Genomic DNA, 24,814 nt, shown 5'->3' on the forward strand with positions numbered 1-24,814 from the left:
TTTCTTTAAGTTGGGGGGCTCTCATCAAGGTTAGTGTTTCTTTAAGTTGGGGGGCTCTCATCAAGGTTAGTGTTTCTTTAAGTTGGGGGCTCTCATCAAGGTTAGTGTTTCTTTAAGTTGGGGGGCTCTCATCAAGGTTAGTGTTTCTTTAAGTTGGGGGCTTTCATCAAGGTGTTTTTTGGTGGAGCGTCGTCTCCGGGTTATTGAACACACAGCACATATATCAGCCTGGGATATCAACCATTCAGAGTTCATCTTAGTGGGAGTGATCTTACTGAGTAAAGATCAACCATTCAGAGTTCATCTTAGTGGGAGTGACCTTACTGAGTAAAGATCAACCATTCAGAGTTCATCTTAGTGGGAGTGATCTTACTGAGTAAAGATCAACCAATCAGAGTTCAACTCTTATATCCTTCCTGTTTTGCCCGGTCCGGGGGTGTCCTTGGATGGGGCCACAGTGTCTCCTGACCCCTCCTGTCTCAGCCTCCAGTATTTATGCTGCAGTAGTTTATGTGTCGGGGGCTAGGGTCAGTTTGTTATATCTGGAGTACTTCTCCTGTCCTATTCGGTGTCCTGTGTGAATCTCTAATTCTCTCCTCTCTCTCTCTCGGAGGACCTGAGCCCTAGGACCATGCCCCAGGACTACCTGACATGATGACTCCTTGCTGTCCCCAGTCCACCTGGCCGTGCTGCTGCTCCAGTTTCAACTGTTCTGCCTTATTATTATTCGACCATGCTGGTCATTTATGAACATTTGAACATCTTGGCCATGTTCTGTTATAATCTCCACCCGGCACAGCCAGAAGAGGACTGTCCACCCCACATAGCCTGGTTCCTCTCTAGGTTTCTTCCTAGGTTTTGGCCTTTCTAGGAAGTTTGTTCCTAGCCACTGTGCTTCTACACCTGCATTGCTTGCTGTTTGGGGTTTTCGGCTGGGTTTCTGTACAGCACTTTGAGATATCAGCTGATGTACGAAGGGCTATATAAATACATTTGATTTGATTTGATCTTAGTGGGAGTGACCGTATTTGTCATCATCACTACGAACAGTCAAAAAAGTTATTATAGCTAAAAACTTCCCATTTCCACAATGGATCTCTTTAAAATGAGAATTTAAACCTAACCTTGATGCGTTGGTGCACCAGACGTTCCACACTCATAACGCCACTTTAGAGAACAACTTTATAAAGCATGTTTTTTATCATATTCCACAGTGAGCGATGACACATTTATGAAACCTTTTGGAAAGCATGACATACAGTTATAGATGCTATATAACACATTTATGCAGTGCTTATGAAGGCATAATGAAGCCTTTATAAGCCGAACGTAATTTACAGGGAAAAATTATGTTCAGACCAGCACCCAAACCATTTTACTTCAGGTACAGTAGAAGGGACACAATCTGGAAAGGACTGAAGCTAATAGAGATTCCGGAGGCTGTGATTGGTGCCGGACGAGAGGGATCCACTCGCTCCAGTAGATCACAGCTGAGGAGAGGACGAATGAGAAGAGGGTTCAGTGGTTGAAAACAGCAGCAGGGTGTAGAGACTTAGTTACACAAACATGAAGACGCCTCACTGACGGAAGAGGGGAGGTTTAGTACAACTGTCTAAAGCCCCTTCACAACCCGAACTGATTATACTGTAGAACTCACTGCCAAGCCTCTGCGATGGGGAAGCCTGTCGTGAGGTACACACTGACACTACTGCCATGTGACTCATAGAGCCGCACTACCAGACCATCCTTCCTGTCCTCCGCCTGTCGGGAGAGAGGGAACAAAAAAGGACCAGTGGAGTTGATTTCGCATTCAAATACATTGGAAATGTCATGATGGAAACCGTCAGGAAATACAACAATCAGCAGTGAAACAAGCAATTCAATCAAAAGTTGCTGAACATCAAGTACCTACAGTAAACATCATCAGTCAGCTAGTCAGCAACGACACTAGTTGGTACCCTCCCAGGAAATGGCCCCTTGTCTAACCTCACCCCACCTACTATGACACAGCACATCATTTATTGACAGGCAGTGTTGGAAAAGAAGAAAGGGTTATTTCCCGGCAGGAGACCCACCTGCTTGACGGTCTCCAGGATGACGGCTGCAGCGCTGACAGAGAAGGCGCTCCAGGCTACAGTATGGGAGCCGGGGGCGTGGTCGATCAGCCTCAGAGGGTTGTTGAGGTTGTAGGCCCACTGGATGACTGACGCTTCCTGGAAGGTTCCTGTAGGGCAGCGGGTAGCGCTTAGAGAGTTAGGCCAGGAACCGAAAGGTCGCTGGTTTGAATACCCAAGACGACAAGGTGAACAATCTGTCTGTGCCCTTGAGCAAGGCACTTAATGCTAATTTGCTCCAGGGTGCTGTACTATGACGGACCCTGTAAAACAACACCTATCATACTACTATGACTGACCCTGTAAAACAACACCTATCACACTACTATGACTGACCCTGTAAAACAACACCTATCACACTACTATGACTGACCCTGTAAAACAACACCTATCATACTACTATGACTGACCCTGTAAAACAACACCTATCACACTACTATGACTGACCCTGTAAAACAACACCTATCATACTACTATGACTGACCCTGTAAAACAACACCTATCATACTACTATGACTGACCCTGTAAAACAACACCTATCATACTACTATGACTGACCCTGTAAAACAACACCTATCACACTACTATGACTGACCCTGTAAAACAACACCTATCACACTACTATGACTGACCCTGTAAAACAACACCTATCACACTACTATGACTGACCCTGTAAAACAACACCTATCATACTACTATGACTGACCCTGTAAAGCAACACCTATCACACTACTATGACTGACCCTGTAAAACAACACCTATCATACTACTATGACTGACCCTGTAAAACAACACCTATCACACTACTATGACTGACCCTGTAAAACAACACCTATCACACTACTATGACTGACCCTGTAAAACAACACCTATCACACTACTATGACTGACCCTGTAAAACAACACCTATCACACTACTATGACTGACCCTGTAAAACAACACCTATCACACTACTATGACTGACCCTGTAAAACAACACCTATCACACTACTATGACTGACCCTGTAAAACAACACCTATCATACTACTATGACTGACCCTGTAAAACAACACCTATCATACTACCATGACTGACCCTGTAAAACAACACCTATCATACTACTATGACTGACCCTGTAAAACAACACCTATCATACTACTATGACTGACCCTGTAAAACAACACCTATCATACTACCATGACTGACCCTGTAAAACAACACCTATCATACTACCATGACTGACCCTGTACAACAACACCTATCATACTACCATGACTGACCCTGTAAAACAACACCTATCACACTACTATGACTGACCCTGTAAAACAACACCTATCACACTACTATGACTGACCCTGTAAAACAACACCTATCATACTACTATGACTGACCCTGTAAAACAACACCTATCACACTACTATGACTGACCCTGTAAAACAACACATTACACTACTATGACTGACCCTGTAAAACAACACATTACACTGCACCTATTGTGTGACATATTGTTTATTATGTGGTTTGCAACAGCAGCCACATTTTAAATATTGTAAGATTTATTCCTGACTCATTAAAGGTGCTTGCGAAGCAAGAGTCCCCACTTTAAATCTTTCACATACGTCCTATGAGGTGAGACTGCTATTACTCTGCACGCTTCTCGTCTCACACTGTTTAAGCTAGAAACACCATTCAAACTTTAAAATGTGCAGACTGCTCTGGAATAGTGTGCTTGCATACAACCTTTTGATACAATTGATACTTTTTCATTTCATTTGTCTTTCCATTCCATTTTATTTGTCTTTCCATTCCATTTGTCTTTCCATTCCATTTCATTTGTCTTTCCATTCCATTTGTCTTTCCATTCCATTTGTCTTTCAATTTCATTCCATTTGTCTTTCCATTCCATTTCATTTGCATTTCATTTAATTTGCATTTCATTTAATTTGTCTTTCCATTTCATTTGTCTTTCCGTCCATCTTGCACTTTAACGGGACTTTCTAAAGCTCCCCCATTGTGATTGACTCCAACATGACTCCAATCATGACTTCCAACATTCACTGTATAAACAATGTAACTTTTGACATAAATCAGCTATATTGACCACCTTCCCAACAAGTTAGAGAAAACCTTTGAGGTGTGACATATTGGTCTACATCCGAGATATTCAAATCTGGAATCGGAACAGAAATATCTTGTACAGAACGAACGATACAGCTGGTTTATTAACCTCATCAACGCTGCCTCAATTTATGCAAACTGACATTTTGACCACTTTTCCAACTAAGACAAAAAGTTAGTGTATGAAATTGAACTTTTACTTCTCTACTAATCAAATCTGAAATAAGAACAGAAATAGAATATCCCTGCAAGTGTTCATAGAGACTGTGTTTTATTTTTGCACCAAGGTCAACTCAGTCTGTGTAGTCACTCTGTTAGCCATTTAGCAGTCTTATGGCTTGGGGATAGATGGCAGGGAGCTCAGCCCCAGTGATGTAGTGGGCTGTCTGCACCATCCTCTGTAGCGCCAACTACTGAACCACATAACTACTGACCAAAATCACACTACTGACCACAATCACTGACCACAAGCACACAACTACTGAACCACATAACTACTGACCAAAATCACACTACTGACCACAATCACTGACCACAAGCACACAACGCAACTTTGACAGAGGAGGATACAGGTTGTCAGATATCGGAGGATACGACCCTGAGCACAAGTCAGGCCGGACAAGCTATCCCCGGGCCGGGCGGGGAGGAAGAGGAGCAGGGAGAGGCTAGAATCGTGACGGCTGAGGAAACAGGTGGAAGTGGGACCGACGGCCTTTTTACCTATCCAACTGACAGGGGGCATTATGCAACAAATGTTATTGCATTAGGCTCGTGTAAGCCTACTGGCCCATTCCCATGACGAAAGGCGGTGTTTTACCAAGTCTACTACAGCCAAGGCTGGAATCTAATTACCACGTGCATGGCTATGTTATTCAAACAAGCTAGATTGCGAGTATTTTGAGCCTTACTTAGCTGTTCAGAGATCGGAGTGATCCATTCTTCTCTGATGAGTGGGTGAATGGGGTGAGAGATTGCCGCCATCTAAATAGCATGTCATGAGACATCCCAGATTCACATGGGTGCCTGTTTGGTATATGAGCAATGGAAGCTCAATGGCACCTTTGACGCAGAAATGGATAGAGGCGTGCGTAACGCAGAAAATCCCTGGCAACAGGTGTTAGAGCGCATAGTTAATGTGACTCTCACACTTGCATCATGTACTTTGGTGTTCAGGGGGCCACTGTGAAAAACTGGGGCAGGTCAACAGTGGGAATGTTGTCAGTATAATTGAACTGCCGTCAGGACCCAGTTCTGACGGAACTTTTAGAACGACCCGGAGGATCAGTTAACTATCTCAGTCCTCAAAGCGAGTGAAATGTGACATTCAGGGAGATGCAGGAAGCCCCATTTTGTTGTATTATTATGGACACCAGACGTATCCAAAGTAGACCAGTTCAGCCGAGTTTATCGCTATGTGAGAGTGATAAGGGATGCAAATAATGTGGCCACAAATCTGACCATCGGAGTCGTTTTGGGGATTTCTGGAGACACATCAGCAGCATGACCTTCGACATAAAATCCTGGGCAGCGTAGAGGATAACGGGCTGGATATTTCTAAATGTCCCGGGCAGCGTAGAGGATAACGGGCTGGATATTTCTAAATGTCCTGGGCAGCGTAGAGGATAACGGGCTGGATATTTCTAAATGTCCCGGGCAGCGTAGAGGATAACGGGCTGGATATTTCTAAATGTCCCGGGCAGCGTAGAGGATAACGGGCTGGATATTTCTAAATGTCCCGGGCAGCGTAGAGGATAACGGGCTGGATATTTCTAAATGTCCTGGGCAGCGTAGAGGATAACGGGCTGGATATTTCTAAATGTCCCGGGCAGCGTAGAGGATAACGGGCTGGATATTTCTAAATGTCCTGGGCAGCGTAGAGGATAACGGGCTGGATATTTCTAAATGTCCCGGGCAGCGTAGAGGATAACGGGCTGGATATTTCTAAATGTCCTGGGCAGCGTAGAGGATAACGGGCTGGATATTTCTAAATGTCCTGGGCAGCGTAGAGGATAACGGGCTGGATATTTCTAAATGTCCCGGGCAGCGTAGAGGATAACGGGCTGGATATTTCTAAATGTCCTGGGCAGCGTAGAGGATAACGGGCTGGATATTTCTAAATGACCTGGGCAGCGTAGAGGATAACGGGCTGGATATTTCTAAATGTCCCGGGCAGCGTAGAGGATAACGGGCTGGATATTTCTAAATGTCCTGGGCAGCGTAGAGGATAACGGGCTGGATATTTCTAAATGTCCCGGGCAGCGTAGAGGATAACGGGCTGGATATTTCTAAATGTCCTGGGCAGCGTAGAGGATAACGGGCTGGATATTTCTAAATGTCCCGGGCAGCGTAGAGGATAACGGGCTGGATATTTCTAAATGTCCTGGGCAGCGTAGAGGATAACGGGCTGGATATTTCTAAATGTCCTGGGCAGCGTAGAGGATAACGGGCTGGATATTTCTAAATGTCCCGGGCAGCGTAGGGATAACGGGCTGGATATTTCTAAATGTCCCGGGCAGCGTAGAGGATAACGGGCTGGATATTTCTAAATGTCCCGGGCAGCGTAGAGGATAACGGGCTGGATATTTCTAAATGTCCCGGGCAGCGTAGAGGATAACGGGCTGGATATTTCTAAATGTCCCGGGCAGCGTAGAGGATAACGGGCTGGATATTTCTAAATGTCCTGGGCAGCGTAGAGGATAACGGGCTGGATATTTCTAAATGTCCCGGGCAGCGTAGAGGATAACGGGCTGGATATTTCTAAATGTCCCGGGCAGCGTAGAGGATAACGGGCTGGATATTTCTAAATGTCCTGGGCAGCGTAGAGGATAACGGGCTGGATATTTCTAAATGTCCTGGGCAGCGTAGAGGAGAACGGGCTGGATATTTCTAAATGTCCCGGGCAGCGTAGAGGATAACGGGCTGGATATTTCTAAATGTCCTGGGCAGCGTAGAGGATAACGGGCTGGATATTTCTAAATGTCCTGGGCAGCGTAGAGGATAACGGGCTGGATATTTCTAAATGTCCTGGGCAGCGTAGAGGATAACGGGCTGGATATTTCTAAATGTCCCGGGCAGCGTAGAGGATAACGGGCTGGATATTTCTAAATGTCCCGGGCAGCGTAGAGGATAACGGGCTGGATATTTCTAAATGTCCTGGGCAGCGTAGAGGATAACGGGCTGGATATTTCTAAATGTCCTGGGCAGCGTAGAGGATAACGGGCTGGATATTTCTAAATGTCCTGGGCAGCGTAGAGGATAACGGGCTGGATATTTCTAAATGTCCTGGGCAGCGTAGAGGATAACGGGCTGGATATTTCTAAATGTCCTGGGCAGCGTAGAGGATAACGGGCTGGATATTTCTAAATGTCCCGGGCAGCGTAGAGGATAACGGGCTGGATATTTCTAAATGTCCCGGGCAGCGTAGAGGATAACGGGCTGGATATTTCTAAATGTCCCGGGCAGCGTAGAGGATAACGGGCTGGATATTTCTAAATGTCCCGGGCAGCGTAGAGGATAACGGGCTGGATATTTCTAAAAAGACGCTTGCTGTTTATGTGCATTGCGCAACCAGGCTCTCAACGACTCTGTCAAACATGTGCCAGAGACTAAACAGTTTCACGAACTGTTATACACCTTCTCCGGGCATAAAGAGACGGTCAGTGTTGAGTGGTATATTTGATTTTGTATCAGAAAAATTAAATGTAACTCTAGAAAGACTATGTCCCACACGCGCATCATCTAGGTCCCCTGAGATACAGATATGTGGACGTAATGAAGGCCCTCACCAAACATTGTGCTTTTAAGTGACAAGAAGGACGAGATGGGTTGATACAGCATCACTGAAAAAGAAAATGGAAAAATGTAGTTTTTTTTTGTCGTTCTGCAGACTAAGGTTTTATAAAAGGTCGTCGTCCCCAAAATGCCACAGACCTGCACAGGGCAGTCAGCCTACTCGAGGACATGATGAAACATCCGGACAAAGTCACTGCAAAGACTCTTGCCGACAAAAATGGCTCAGAACGCTTTTGAAGACACTCGGAGAAGGCGAGGCGTCATTTTGATGAGCGAAGACGAGCGACTGTCTGATGGGGAGAGTAGTTTTAGAGTCAACATCTTTAATGCAAACCTTGACATCGTTATCCACCAGCTGTCAAACACATTTAAAAGTCTGCGGGCAACATTGAGTCTGTTTGACTCCATCCATCCCACTACCCAACGCAGATGATGGTGCAGTCTTCGAGACTGCCAGCCGGCTGGCTGAACATTACAGCAAAGATACATCAGCAAGCTTCCCTGGACAAGTACTCTCTTTCAGGGTCTGTTTTAAGAAGGAAATAGCAAAGCACACTACAGTGAGAGACCTGGCCAAGATGCTCATTGTGGATTACAATTCAGTCACTGCTACACTTGGGGAAGTGGTTACAGCGATGCTCCTTTTTATGAGCCAGGGCCGAGAGCTCCTTTTCCAAACTGAAGATAATTAAAACCTGAGCAGCAGCATGGGACTTTTTATTTGACCTTTATTTTACTAGGCAAGTCAGTTAAGAACAAATTCTGACAGCTCGGGGATTTGAACTTGCAACCTTTCGGTTATTAGTCCAACGCTCTAACCACTAGGCTACCCTGCCGCCCCTACACTCTAACCACTAGGCTACCCTGCCACCTCTACACTCTAACCACTAGGCTACCTGCCACCTCTACACTCTAACCACTAGGCTACCCTGCCACCTCTACACTCTAACCACTAGGCTACCCTGCCGCCTCTACACTCTAACCACTAGGCTACCCTGCCTCCTCTACACTCTAACCACTAGGCTACCCTGCCGCCTCTACACTCTAACCACTAGGCTACCCTGCCGCCTCTACACTCTAACCACTAGGCTACCCTGCCGCCTCTACACTCTAACCACTAGGCTACCCTGCCGCCTCTACACTCTAACCACTAGGCTACCCTGCCGCCTCTACACTCTAACCACTAGGCTACCCTGCCGCCTCTACACTCTAACCACTAGGCTACCCTGCCGCCTCTACACTCTAACCACTAGGCTACCCTGCCGCCTCTACACTCTAACCACTAGGCTACCTGCCGCCTCTACACTCTAACCACTAGGCTACCCTGCCGCCCCGGACAGGAGAGACTGAGTGGGTTGGCCATTCTGTCCATTGAAAACAGGGATTTGAAAGCCATAGTCAACGACTTAGCAAGGCCCGTCGAATACCAATCAAATGAGTGAGTATCAAATCAAATGTATTTATATAGCCCTTCGTACACCAGCTGATGTCACAAAGTGCTGTACAGAAACCCAGCCTAAAACTCTAAACAGCAAGCAATGCAGGTGTAGAAGCACCGTGGCTAGGAAAAACTCCCTAGAAAGGCCAGAACCTAGGAAGAAACCTAGAGAGGAACCAGGCTATGAGGGGTGGCCAGTCCTCTTCTGGCTGTGCCTGGTGGAGATTATAACAGAACATGGCCAGGATGTTCAAATGTTCACAGATGACCAGCAGCGTAAGCTTACATTGTTACAGGGCAGGCTACCCAGACAGCCTATATAAATCAAGCTTTATTGAGATTAATTTGATCAATCTACGACTATGCTGGATCTGTCATAGGAAGCCATGTTCTGGTGCACGGCCAATGAGCCATTTCATCGTCATCGCAGCCAATACATTTAACTAGGCTATTAGAATAATAGTAAGCACATGCACATCATATACTGTTAAAAAGGCAGGCTGCCATCTAAGCAATCCGTTTGAATGCTTCATTGATTTGCTGGTGTTTTTGCTACAGGGCCTCTGCAGGAGGCAGATCATGTGAAATACCGGTATATCAGTGCATAACATCAGGGAACATGTACTGGGTCATTAGCTGTGTTTCTGTCAAGAGATTGATCTATATATTACTGTTTTATAATATAGGCTATTGCCTATTATTTGCAGATAAAATAGGGTGTTTTTGACCACTTTCCGTGGTGCTGATCGACTAATATGGGTTACTTTCTGACCGCCGTCCACGGTGCTGAATGTATTGGCTATATTCTCTGGTAACAGCTTCAAATGTGGCTTTAGATGAGCTTCTGCTCTGCTGTTACAGTCATATTACCACACAGCCTTACCAACAAGGCCACCTGGGCCTGTCATGATTAAGCTAAGCTACTGACTACAGACCATAACTACTGACCACAACATAACTAGAGACATAACTACTGACCACAACCACCCACCACAACCACACAACTACTGACCACAACCACACAACTACTGACCACAACCACTGACCACAACCACACAACTACTGACCACAACCACACAACTGCTGATCACAACTACACAACTACTGACCACAACCACTGACCACAACTACTGACCACAACCACTGACCACAACCACACAACCACAACTACTGACCACAACCACTGACCACAACCACTGACCACAACCACACAACCACTGACCACACCTACTGACCAAACCAACATTAACATCTTCTGGCTATCCTAACTTCAAATTCTTGAGAACTTTGTCAACTTTAACTATTCAAATTTGCACAGATTTGCATAAAATAACCAACCAACAGTAACAAAAATACGTTCAAAAGAGCTGAAGCAAGTCACAACAATTTTTTTCAGAAAATTACCGTCGAGTTTCTTCCTTGTTTGCTGATTTTTGTATTGTGTTTTTATTGTTTCACGAGAGCTTGGCGCTGGGTAAGATTTCCAATGTCTTCATTACACATGGCAAATAAACATTCAACTTAAAAAAAAAAATAATAATTCAAATGTTATGAAGATCAAAAGTACCTCACCTGTGTGTGGCATGACAGCGTAGGTGAACCGATGACTGCCCATGTCAGCGTTGGCATCAGGAGACTTAGGAGCTCGCAGTCTTTTAAGAAGAAAAATAAAAGAACAGTCTTAGGAAGGAGAAATAATGCTATTATGTTAACGATGTCAGTAACACGCAGAACCCGCTATTCTGGCGTTGACAACACCATGCTCTGCTAGCTGAGCTACCCACTTCCAATTTGTTAAACTGCAATATTTGTTAACTCACAGAGAGAGCGTCATGGTGCTCTGGTGAACCGAGTATCCATATTTACTGTCGTTCAGCAGAGACACTCCAAAGCCGTGCTCTGATAGGTCTGCCCATTTGTGGCCCCAAACCTAGGAAGGAGAATTATTCTATTGTTATCGGAACAGCAAAACAACAATGCTAAGGGGAGTTAGCAGATGGGTTATTTATGTCATTCATTAGCAGTAGGGAATTGTCTCTGGCCACTGCTTCTGCTTGCTCTTTGGGGGACTAGGCTGGTTACTGTAAAGCTCTTTGGGGGACTAGGCTGGTTACTGTAAAGCTCTTTGGGGGACTAGGCTGGTTACTGTAAAGCTCTTTGGGGGACTAGGCTGGTTACTGTAAAGCTCTTTGGGGGACTAGGCTGGTTACTGTAAAGCTCTTTGGGGGACTAGGCTGGTTACTGTAAAGCTCTTTGGGGGACTAGGCTGGTTACTGTAAAGCTCTTTGGGGGACTAGGCTGGTTACTGTAAAGCTCTTTGGGGGACTAGGCTGGTTACTGTAAAGCTCTTTGGGGGACTAGGCTGGTTACTGTAAAGCTCTTTGGGGGACTAGGCTGGTTACTGTAAAGCTCTTTGGGGGACTAGGCTGGTTACTGTAAAGCTCTTTGGGGTCTAGGCTGGTTACTGTAAAGCTCTTGTGATAATTGTTGATGTCAAAAAGTCTGTATAAAACATTTTATTGGTACCTCGAAGCGTGCCCAGTCCCAGCTCGTGTTCCTGTGTGTGGGTCTCTGCAGGTGTCCAAACTGGATCTCATAGGTGGCGTTGGGGCTCCTCACCTTCACTGGGAACTCTACCTTCAGGAACTTATGGGACTCGAACCACTCCACCTGGAATAAACAACATTATGAGACTGAAACCATTCCACCTGGAATAAACAACATTATGGGACTGAAACCATTCCACCCGGAATAAACAACATTATTGGACTGAAACCACCCCACCTGGAATAAACAACATTATGACACTGAAACCACCCCACCTGGAATAAACAACATTATGGGACTGAAACCATTCCACCTGGAATAAACAACATTATGGGGCTGAAACCATTCCACCTGGAATAAACAACATTATGACACTGAAACCACCCCACCTGGAATAAACAACATTATGGGACTGAAACCATTCCACCTGGAATAAACAACATTATGGGGCTGAAACCATTCCACCTGGAATAAACAACATTATGGGGCTGAAACCACCCCACCTGGAACAAACAACATTATGGGACTGAAACCATTCCACCCGGAATAAACAACATTATTGGACTGAAACCACTCCACCTGGAATAAACAACATTATGGGACTGAAACCATTCCACCTGGAATAAACAACATTATGAGACTGAAACCACCCCACCTGGAATAAACAACATTATGACACTGAAACCACCCCACCTGGAATAAACAACATTATGGGACTGAAACCATTCCACCCGGAATAAACAACATTATTGGACTGAAACCACCCCACCTGGAATAAACAACATTATGACACTGAAACCACTCCACCTGGAATAAACATTATTGGACTGAAACCACCCCACCTGGAATAAACAACATTATGACACTGAAACCACCCCACCTGGAATAAACAACATTATGAGACTGAAACCATTCCACCTGGAATAAACAACATTATGGGACTGAAACCATTCCACCTGGAATAAACAACATTATGGGACTGAAACCATTCCACCTGGAATAAACAACATTATGGGACTGAAACCATTCCACCTGGAATAAACAACATTATGGGGCTGAAACCACTCCACCTGGAATAAACAACATTATGGGACTGAAACCATTCCACCCGGAATAAACAACATTATGGGACTGAAACCACTCCACCCGGAAGAAACAACATTATGGGGCTGAAACCACTCCACCTGGAATAAACAACATTATGGGACTGAAACCATTCCACCCGGAATAAACAACATTATGGGACTGAAACCACTCCACCCGGAAGAAACAACATTATGGGACTGAAACCACTCCACCTGGAATAAACAACATTATGGGGCTGAAACCATTCCACCTGGAATAAACAACATTATGGGACTGAAACCATTCCACCTGGAATAAACAACATTATGGGACTGAAACCATTCCACCTGGAATAAACAACATTATGGGACTGAAACCATTCCACATGGAATAAACAACATTATGGGACTGAAACCATTCCACCTGGAATAAACAACATTATGAGACTGAAACCATTCCACATGGAATAAACAACATTATGACTGGGAGAAGGTGGATGACATTACAACAAACAACCTGGAGGAAAACATTACAACAGCATTATAATAAACATCTCCATAGTAGTAGATTTAAAGATTGGACATCTTTTCTGAGTCAGATATGGAAAAGTTGATTACCGAAAGGCAAGATTCTGGCAGATTAACTTTTTTATACTTTGCAAATGCATATGAAGTGTTAACAGTAATCTCTGTCAAGTACCTGAGTGTTTACCTTGATAAGGACACATGGTGTCTACAGTACCTGAGTATTTACCTTGATAAGGACACATGGTGTCTACAGTACCTGAGTGTTTACCTTGACATTAGGACACATGGTGTCTACAGTACCTGAGTATTTACCTTGATATGAGGACACATGGTGTCTACAGTACCTGAGTATTTACCTTGATAAGGACACATGGTGTCTACAGTACCTGAGTATTTACCTTGATAAGGACACATGGTGTCTACAGTACCTGAGTGTTTACCTTGATAAGGACACATGGTGTCTACAGTACCTGAGTGTTGAACTTGACATAAGGACACATGGTGTCTACAGTACCTGAGTATTTACCTTGATAAGGACACATGGTGTCTACAGTACCTGAGTGTTGAACTTGACATAAGGACACATGGTGTCTACAGTACCTGAGTGTTTACCTTGACATTAGGACACATGGTGTCTACAGTACCTGAGTGTTGAACTTGACATAAGGACACATGGCATCCAGGATGATCTCCTGGGTGATGGTGCTCTTATCACTGATTCTGAGAGTGAAGGTCACACTGCCTCTCAGTCCTCCTGGAGATGCTATCTGGACAGGAGACACCACCTCTACTACAGGCTTCCTATAGGAAGGTCAGAGGTCAGAGTTAGACCACCTGGAGATGAGGCCTGGACAGGAGACTCCACCTATACTACAGGCTTCCTATAGGAAGGTCAGAGGTCAGAGTTAGACCCCCTAGAGATGAGGCCTGGACAGGAGACTCCACCTCTACTACAGGCTTCCTATAGGAAGGTCAGAGGTCAGAGTTAGACCCCCTGGAGATGCTATCTGGACAGGGGACACCACCTCTACTACAGGCTTCCTATAGGAAGGTCAGAGGTCAGAGTTAGACCCCCTGGAGATGAGGCCTGGACAGGAGACACCACCTCTACTACAGGCTTCCTATAGGAAGGTCAGAGGTCAGTTAGACCTCCTGGAGATGAGGCCTGGACAGGAGACACCACCTCTACTACAGGCTTCCTATAGGAAGGTCAGAGGTCAGAGTTAGACCCCCTGGAGATGAGGCCTGGACAGGAGACTCCACCTCTACTACCGGCTTCCTATAGGGAAGTTAGAGGTCAGGGGTTAAGGTTAGGATTAGACCCTCTGAAGATGACACCTGGGCCGGACACTCCACTTCCACCGCGGGCTTCCAATAGAGGACACACGGGCACTGTGGCCTGACAGACAAACTAACTACATATACTGGCACTGTGGCCTGACAGACAATCTAACTACATATACTGGCACTGTGGCCTGACAGACAAACTAACTACATGTACTGGCACTGTGGCCTGACAGAGAAACTAACTACATGTACTGGCACTGTGGCCTGACAGACAAACTAACTATATATACTGGCACTGTGGCCTGACAGACAAACTAACTACATGTACTGGCACTGTGGCCTGACAGACAAACTAACTACATGTACTGGCACTGTGGCCTGACAGACAAACTAACTACATGTACTGGCACTGTGGCCTGACAGACAAACTAACTACATGTACTGGCACTGTGGCCTGACAGACAAACTAACTACATGTACTGGCACTGTGGCCTGACAGACAAACTAACTACATGTACTGGCACTGTGGCCTGACAGACAAACTAACTACATGTACTGGCACTGTGGCCTGACAGACAAACTAACTACATGTACTGGCACTGTGGCCTGACAGACAAACTAACTACATGTACTGGCACTGTGGCCTGACAGACAAACTAACTACATGTACTGGCACTGTGGCCTGACAGACAAACTAACTACATGTACTGGCACTGTGGCCTGACAGACAAACTAACTACATATACTGGCACTGTGGCCTGACAGACAAACTAACTACATGTACTGGCACTGTGGCCTGACAGACAAACTAACTACATGTACTGGCACTGTGGCCTGACAGACAAACTAACTACATGTACTGGCACTGTGGCCTGACAGACAAACTAACTACATGTACTGGCACTGTGGCCTGACAGACAAACTAACTACATGTACTGGCACTGTGGCCTGACAGACAAACTAACTACATGTACTGGCACTGTGGCCTGACAGAGAAACTAACTACATGTACTGGCACTGTGGCCTGACAGACAAACTAACTACATATACTGGCACTGTGGCCTGACAGAGAAACTAACTACATGTACTGGCACTGTGGCCTGACAGACAAACTAACTACATGTACTGGCACTGTGGCCTGACAGAGAAACTAACTACATGTACTGGCACTGTGGCCCGACACAGAAACTAACTACATATACTTAGTTCAGTAGGCTCCAAACTGCCCAAACAGGGAGGGATTATCTGAACTTGTCCAATCAAATCAAATGTATTTATAAAGCCCTTTGTACATCAGCTGATGTCACAAAGTGCTGTACAGAAACCCAGCCTAAAACCCCAAACAGCAAGCAATGCAGATGTAGAAGCACGGTGGCTAGGAAAAACTCCCTAGAAAGGCCAAAACCTAGGAAAAGACCTAGAGAGGAACCAGGCTATGTGGGGTGGGCAGTCCTCTTCTGGCTGTGCCGGGTGGAGAGGAACCAGGCTACGAGGGGTGGGCAGTCCTCTTCTGGCTGTGCCGGGTGGAGAGGAACCAGGCTACGAGGGGTGAGTCCTAATGAACACGACCCCGTTGTACCGGCCAGCCCGATGAGAACAGGAAACAGGCTGTTTCTCTCACCGTGTCTGTAGGTGGTAGTCCATCACGTCCCAGGCGTCCCAGTACAGAGGAACATCATCAAACAGCACAAACTGGTTCCCACTGCAACCGTGAGATATCGCCTCTCTGGAACACAGACAGAGAGAGAACGGTTTCATTCTCGCTGTGTGTGTGTGTGTGTGTGTGTGACCAACATTGTATCTCTGTCACGCCACCAATGTTATAACCATAGGCATTAAAACAAGTAGATGGTGAAAACATGAAGATTTGGTATGGGGTCCCCAAGTCCTCAAAAAGTTCTACAGCTGCACCATCGAGAGCGTCCTGACCGGTTGCATCACCGCCTGGTATGAACACTGCTCGGCATCCGACTGTAAGGTGCTACAGAGGGAAGTGCGTTCGGCCCAGTACCTCACTGGTGCCAAGCTACCTGCCATCCAGGACCTATATACTAGGCGGTGTCAGAGGAAGGGCCAAAAAAATCTAAAAATTGTCAAAGACTCCAGTCACCCAAGTCATAGACTGCCACCGCACGGCAAGCGGTACCAGAGCACCAAGTCTAGGACCAAGAGGCTCCTTAACAGCTTCTACCCCCAAGCCATAAGACTGCTGAACAATTAATAAAATGGCCACCAGACTATTTACATTGACCCCCCCCACTTCACCCCTACCTACATGTACAAATTACCTCTAACCTGCACATTGACTTGGTACCGGTAACCCCTGTATATAGCCGCGTTATTTTATTGTGTAACTTTTTTTTTAAACTTTTTTTTAAACTTTAGTTTATTTAGTAAATATTTTTCTTAACTCTATTTCTTGAACTGCATTGTTGGTTAAGGGCTTGTAAGTAAGCCGAAAGTATTTGAAAAATTGCTAACGATCATAGTGAAAGTGGCCGTAACTAGCAAAGGATCATGGTGAAAGTGGCCGTAACTAGCAAAGGATCATGGTTGATGTAGTCATTTCCATCCTGACAGAGAGCCTCCTTGTAGCCTGTGATTGTTCTGTGTCAGCACATGGTCCTGTCCGTGTGAGGTCAAATTTAGTAGTCAGAATGGATCACTTTTAAATAAATATCTACATTTGTAGCGAACTTTAAAAGAATTCACGTGTGGATCAAACTTTACCATAATAAACACATTTTAGAGCGCAAAGCAGCCTTCACATTTTGGGGGGTTTGGCCATTCTGCAGATCGTCATTTACATAGGATTTCCAGGACAGACCAGGGCTTTTGGCACCGCTAGGTTGCTATGCAGTAGGCGACCAGCAGAGTTAGTGACTTCACGCTCCAGACCAGACACTGGGGGACTGGTTATAAGCATTGAACACAATATGTCCTCTTGGTTCTAGCGTAACATTTTGTTTCCAACAGTGATGGTTTGTATAAACCTTGGTGTCGAGATGTCTAAAATGCGATCTTGTACAGAGATGCTTTACTTTTGAGGAGATGCGATACTCCATTGAAATCGTATTGACGCCCATTGTGTACGTTGCCCATGCGTTGTCAATATCCTGCTGGGCGCAAGCTCAAGTCAATTGGGCGCTAGCTCAAAAAAACAACATTAGCATGAAGTACAACATTGCAAATCTTTTTCGAGATGTGAGATAATGAACTTGTTTCCTGTAACATCGTATAGCTTTGGAATCGTGACATTACGTAATTGATGAAAATAGGCAGGTTTCTCGACTCAGCTTTCTTGCCCTTCCCGCTGTAGAGTTTCAGTTGACTAAGTGAGAAGATGTTAGCCTGCCTGCATAGCAACTGTTTTTTTCTGGGATGATTTTGTCTTCAGATGGAAGGATGAAATAGTCTAAATGTCTTTATTAAAATAGCGTGCAGAACGCATCACAGGCATATGCAAATTAAGTGAAAGTGACGCTTTTGTGATTGGACAGGGAAAATTCTGTGTTGTTCTTGATCCCGTTTCACACGGGCTATTTTAGCACAGTGTTTCTGTGTTCCTACTCGGGAGCAGGGCCAGATAGCGCTGGGATAAGATTGATCCTAGCCCACTTTAGAATGTGCAAGTGTGAACACTCGGTTAGCCCCGAGCTAAAATCCCCCTTAGCCCAAGGCTGAGTAGGCTCTTATTACAGGGCTGAGGAGGCTCTTAGCCACAGGGCTGAGGAGGCTCTTAGCCACAGGGCTGAGGAGGCTCTTAGCCACAGGGCTGAGGAGGCTCTTAAAAACAGGGCTGAGGAGGCTCTTAAAAACAGGGCTGAGGAGGCTCTTAGCTACAGGGCTGAGGAGGCTCTTAGCTACAGGGTGGAGGAGACTCTTAGCTACAGGGCTGAGGAGGCTCTTAGCTACAGGGTGGAGGAGACTCTTAGCTACAGGGCTGAGGAGGCTCTTAAAAACAGGGCTGAGGAGGCTCTTAGCCACAGGGCTGAGGAGGCTCTTAGCCACAGGGCTGAGGAGGCTCTTAGCTACAGGGCTGAGGAGGCTCTTAAAAACAGGGCTGAGGAGGCTCTTAGCCACAGGGCTGAGGAGGCTCTTAGCTACAGGGCAGAGGAGGCTCTTAGCTACAGGGCTGAGGAGGCTCTTAGCTACAGGGTGGAGGAGACTCTAAGCCACAGGGCTGAGGAGGCTCTTAGCCACAGGGCTGAGGAGGCTCTTAAAAACAGGGCTGAGGAGGCTCTTAAAAACAGGGCTGAGGAGGCTCTTAAAAACAGGGCTGAGGAGGCTCTTAGCCACAGGGCTGAGGAGGCTCTTAAAAACAGGGCTGAGGAGGCTCTTAACCACAGGGCTGAGGTGCAGTGTGAATGCGCCTTCTGAGGATGGGATTTTACCTGTTAGTCTCGACCAGGTACAAGGAAGCCAGGCATCCATCCATATTAACAACAGCACGTAATATCCCATTCTCCATGAGGACAGTACCATCAGCCTATGATAGAACAACATTCAAACTAAGATTATCAACGGAAGAGTCACAGTCAACTGAAAGCACCAAATAATGAAATAAAGAACTATTCCCATGAATCAAATGAAATTTTTATTTTATTTTTTTATTTGACCTTTATTTAACTAGGCAAGTCAGTTAATTAAGAACAAATTCTTATTTTCAATGACGGCCTGGGAACAGTGGGTTAACTGCCTGTTCAGGGTCAGAACGACAGATTTCTACCTTGTCAGCTCGGGGGTTTGAACTTGCAATATAAAGCTGATATATACCGTGAAATGTCCCAGCTATGTAGTGTATATTTACCTGAACCTTGACGGAGACCAGAGGGACAGGTTTGGTAGCAGTGGCATCACGGACAGAAACTACACCAACACTGGGGACTGTCACCAGAACTACAGAATAACACAGGAATAACATTTATGTTCACAACGGCAGACGGAGAGATGACATGCAGATACATGAAACAGCTCCAACTGTTTCATTATGCATAACCTCTAATTAACTTACACGTTCAATTGTGAAAGAACAACACCATTTTGTATTGTGGTTGAGTAACTGCATCAATGATCTGTGAGTATTCACACTGTGTAGTCAGCTACGGTACCTAGGCATGGTTGTTGATGATCAGGAGCGCCCCCTGTCAGTGGGAGGACCTCGGTGCGTTCCCAGGGCAGGGTGTTGAGGACAGCAACGGAAGTAGCAGTACTGTCAGAGTCTCCTGTCTGGGTCATAGTCCCTTCAGACCCCAGGGCCCGACAGGAAACACTCAGCAGTCTGGTTCCCACGGTACGGATGTCTGAGAGACAGTGGCACGCATACACAAAGAAGAAGAAGTTACAGGTCTGTGAGAGACAGAAATCTTGCCAGTTTGTAGGTGACCAAATACTTATTTTCCACCATAATTCGCAAATAAATTCATAAAAAACCCTACAATGTGATTTTCTGGATTTTTTTTCTAATTTTGTCTGTCATAGTTGAAGTGTACCTATGATGAAAATTACAGGCCTCTCATCTTTTTAAGTGGGAGAACTTGCACCATTGGTGGCTGACTAAATACTTTTTTGCCCCACAATAATATACAGCTGTTATATATCTTGATAATATCGTAGTGCTGATATATATCTTGATAATATCGTAGTGCTGATATATACCTTGATAATATACAGCTGTTATATATCTTGATAATATCATAGTGCTGATATATACCTTGATAATATCGTAGTGCTGATATATACCTTGATAATATCGTAGTGCTGATATATACCTTGATAATATCGTAGTGCTGATATATACCTTGATAATATCGTAGTGCTGATTTATATCTTGATAATATACAGCTGATATATACCTTGATAATATCGTAGTGCTGATATATACCTTGATAATATCGTAGTGCTGATATATACCTTGATAATATCGTAGTGCTGATATATACCTTGATAATATCGTAGTGCTGATATATACCTTGATAATATCGTAGTGCTGATATATACCTTGATAATATCGTAGTGCTGATATATACCTTGATAATATACAGCTGATATATACCTTGATAATATTGCAGTGCTGATATATACCTTGATAATATACAGCTGTTATATATCTTGATAATATCGTAGTGCTGATATATACCTTGATAATATCGTAGTGCTGATATATACCTTGATAATATTGCAGTGCTGATATATACCTTGATAACATACAGCTGATATATACCTTGATAATATCGCATTGCTGATATATATCTTGATAATATACAGCTGATATATACCTTGATAACATTGCAGTGCTGATATATACCTTGATAATATCGTAGTGCTGATATATATCTTGATAATATACAGCTGATATAAACCTTGATAATATTGCAGTGCTGATATATACCTTGATAATATCGTAGTGCTGATATATACCTTGATAATATCGTAGTGCTGATATATATCTTGATAATATACAGCTGATATATACCTTGATAATATTGCAGTGCTGATATATACCTTGATAATATCGTAGTGCTGATATATACCTTGATAATATCGTAGTGCTGATATATATCTTGATAATATACAGCTGATATATACCTTGATAATATTGCAGTGCTGATATATACCTTGATAATATCGTAGTGCTGATATATACCTTGATAATATCGTAGTGCTGATATATACCTTGATAATATACAGCTGATATATACCTTGATAATATCGTAGTGCTGATATATACCTTGATAATATCGTAGTGCTGATATATACCTTGATAATATCGTAGTGCTGATATATACCTTGATAATATTGCAGTGCTGATATATACCTTGATAATATCGTAGTGCTGATATATACCTTGATAATATCGTAGTGCTGATATATACCTTGATAATATCGTAGTGCTGATATATACCTTGATAATTTACAGCTGATATATACCTTGATAATATTGCAGTGCTGATTTATATCTTGATAATATACAGCTGATATATACCTTGATAATATCGTAGTGCTGATATATACCTTGATAATATCGTAGTGCTGATATATACCTTGATAATATCGTAGTGCTGATATATACCTTGATAATTTACAGCTGTTATATATCTTGATAATATACAGCTGATATATACCTTGATAATATTGCAGTGCTGATATATACCTTGATAATATCGTAGTGCTGATATATACCTTGATAATATCGTAGTGCTGATATATACCTTGATAATATCGTAGTGCTGATATATACCTTGATAATTTACAGCTGATATATACCTTGATAATATTGCAGTGCTGATTTATATCTTGATAATATACAGCTGATATATACCTTGATAATATCGTAGTGCTGATATATACCTTGATAATATCGTAGTGCTGATATATACCTTGATAATATTGTAGTGCTGATATATACCTTGATAATATCGTAGTGCTGATATATACCTTGATAATATTGCAGTGCTGATATATACCTTGATAATATACAGCTGATATATACCTTGATAATATCGCATTGCGTCCTCTACCACCATCTCTATACAGGTGCCAGGAATCACATCATGGAACTGGTTCAGGAGGAGCTGCCTGAAAAACAATTGTGGAAAAGTAGAGTGTTGAGGGCCTAGGAGACATGTCAAGGTTTTAGTAGTGTTGAGGGCCTAGGAGACATGTCAAGGTTTTAGTAGTGTTGAGGGCCTAGGAGACATGTCAAGGTTTTAGTAGTGTTGAGGGCCTAGGAGACATGTCAAGGTTTTAGTAGTGTTGAGGGCCTAGGAGACATGTCAAGGTTTTAGTAGTGTTGAGGGCCTAGGAGACATGTCAAGGTTTTAGTAGTGTTGAGGGCCTAGGAGACATGTCAAGGTTTTAGTAGTGTTGAGGGCCTAGGAGACATGTCAAGGTTTTAGTAGTGTTGAGGGCCTAGGAGACATGTCAAGGTTTTAGTAGTGTTGAGGGCCTAGGAGACATGTCAAGGTTTTAGTAGTGTTGAGGGCCTAGGAGACATGTCAAGGTTTTAGTAGTGTTGAGGGCCTAGGAGACATGTCAAGGTTTTAGTAGTGTTGAGGGCCTAGGAGACATGTCAAGGTTTTAGTAGTGTTGAGGGCCTAGGAGACATGTCAAGGTTTTAGTAGTGTTGAGGGCCTAGGGGACATGTCAAGGTTTTAGTAGTGTTGAGGGCCTAGGAGACATGTCAAGGTTTTAGTAGTGTTGAGGGCCTAGGAGACATGTCAACGTTTTAGTAGTGTTGAGGGCCTAGGAGACATGTCAAGGTTTTAGTAGTGTTGAGGGCCTAGGAGACATGTCAAGGTTTTAGTAGTGTTGAGGGCCTAGGAGACATGTCAAGGTTTTAGTAGTGTTGAGGGCCTAGGAGACATGTCAAGGTTTTAGTAGTGTTGAGGGCCTAGGGGACATGTCAAGGTTTTAGTAGTGTTGAGGGCCTAGGGGACATGTCAAGGTTTTAGTAGTGTTGAGGGCCTAGGAGACATGTCAATGTTTTAGTAGTGTTGAGGGCCTAGGAGACATGTCAAGGTTTTAGTAGTGTTGAGGGCCTAGGGGACATGTCAAGGTTTTAGTAGTGTTGAGGGCCTAGGAGACATGTCAAGGTTTTAGTAGTGTTGAGGGCCTAGGGGACATGTCAAGGTTTTAGTAGTGTTGAGGGCCTAGGAGACATGTCAAGGTTTTAGTAGTGTTGAGGGCCTAGGAGACATGTCAAGGTTTTAGTAGTGTTGAGGGCCTAGGAGACATGTCAATGTTTTAGTAGTGTTGAGGGCCTAGGAGACATGTCAAGGTTTTAGTAGTGTTGAGGGCCTAGGAGACATGTCAATGTTTTAGTAGTGTTGAGGGCCTAGGAGACATGTCAATGTTTTAGTAGTGTTGAGGGCCTAGGAGACATGTCAAGGTTTTAGTAGTGTTGAGGGCCTAGGAGACATGTCAATGTTTTAGTAGTGTTGAGGGCCTAGGAGACATGTCAAGGTTTTAGTAGTGTTGAGGGCCTAGGAGACATGTCAAGGTTTTAGTAGTGTTGAGGGCCTAGGAGACATGTCAATGTTTTAGTAGTGTTGAGGGCCTAGGAGACATGTCAAGGTTTTAGTAGTGTTGAGGGCCCAGGAGACATGTCAATGTTTTAGTAGTGTTGAGGGCCCAGGAGACATGTCAATGTTTTAGTAGTGTTGAGGGCCTAGGGGACATGTCAAGGTTTTAGTAGTGTTGAGGGCCTAGGGGACATGTCAAGGTTTTAGTAGTGTTGAGGGCCTAGGGGACATGTCAAGGTTTTAGTAGTGTTGAGGGCCTAGGAGACATGTCAAGGTTTTAGTAGTGTTGAGGGCCTAGGAGACATGTCAAGGTTTTAGTAGTGTTGAGGGCCTAGGAGACATGTCAAGGTTTTAGTAGTGTTGAGGGCCTAGGAGACATGTCAAGGTTTTAGTAGTGTTGAGGGCCTAGGGGACATTTCAAGGTTTTAGTAGTGTTGAGGGCCTAGGAGACATGTCAATGTTTTAGTAGTGTTGAGGGCCTAGGGGACATGTCAATGTTTTAGTAGTGTTGAGGGCCTAGGAGACATGTCAAGGTTTTAGTAGTGTTGAGGGCCTAGGGGACATGTCAATGTTTTAGTAGTGTTGAGGGCCTAGGAGACATGTCAATGTTTTAGTAGTGTTGAGGGCCTAGGAGACATGTCAAGGTTTTAGTAGTGTTGAGGGCCTAGGAGACATGTCAATGTTTTAGTAGTGTTGAGGGCCTAGGGGACATGTCAAGGTTTTAGTAGTGTTGAGGGCCTAGGGGACATGTCAATGTTTTAGTAGTGTTGAGGGCCTAGGAGACATGTCAAGGTTTTAGTAGTGTTGAGGGCCTAGGAGACATGTCAAGGTTTTAGTAGTGTTGAGGGCCTAGGGGACATGTCAATGTTTTAGTAGTGTTGAGGGCCTAGGAGACATGTCAAGGTTTTAGTAGTGTTGAGGG

General features: G+C 44.3%; 1 protein-coding gene across 1 annotated transcript in view; it reads right to left on the reverse strand.

Annotated features, from left to right (window-relative positions):
* Positions 1-1,163: 1,163 nt before the first annotated feature.
* The window catches only part of man2c1 (mannosidase, alpha, class 2C, member 1), an 89,321-nt gene continuing 65,670 nt past the window's right edge, over positions 1,164-24,814 (reverse strand). Inside the window, exons 15-26 of the mRNA XM_064990234.1 lie at positions 22,362-22,447; positions 19,981-20,172; positions 19,680-19,768; positions 19,264-19,358; positions 16,491-16,595; positions 14,227-14,383; positions 11,970-12,113; positions 11,264-11,373; positions 11,016-11,095; positions 2,076-2,224; positions 1,658-1,761; positions 1,164-1,490 (exon numbers count right to left, since the gene is read on the reverse strand). Coding sequence (XP_064846306.1) covers positions 1,376-1,490; positions 1,658-1,761; positions 2,076-2,224; positions 11,016-11,095; positions 11,264-11,373; positions 11,970-12,113; positions 14,227-14,383; positions 16,491-16,595; positions 19,264-19,358; positions 19,680-19,768; positions 19,981-20,172; positions 22,362-22,447 — 1,426 coding nt within the window. The 3' untranslated portion in view covers positions 1,164-1,375. The remainder of the gene's footprint in view (positions 1,491-1,657; positions 1,762-2,075; positions 2,225-11,015; positions 11,096-11,263; positions 11,374-11,969; positions 12,114-14,226; positions 14,384-16,490; positions 16,596-19,263; positions 19,359-19,679; positions 19,769-19,980; positions 20,173-22,361; positions 22,448-24,814) is intronic.

This window comes from Oncorhynchus masou, chromosome 15 (genome assembly GCF_036934945.1).
Source record: "Oncorhynchus masou masou isolate Uvic2021 chromosome 15, UVic_Omas_1.1, whole genome shotgun sequence".
NCBI lineage: Eukaryota > Metazoa > Chordata > Actinopteri > Salmoniformes > Salmonidae > Oncorhynchus > Oncorhynchus masou.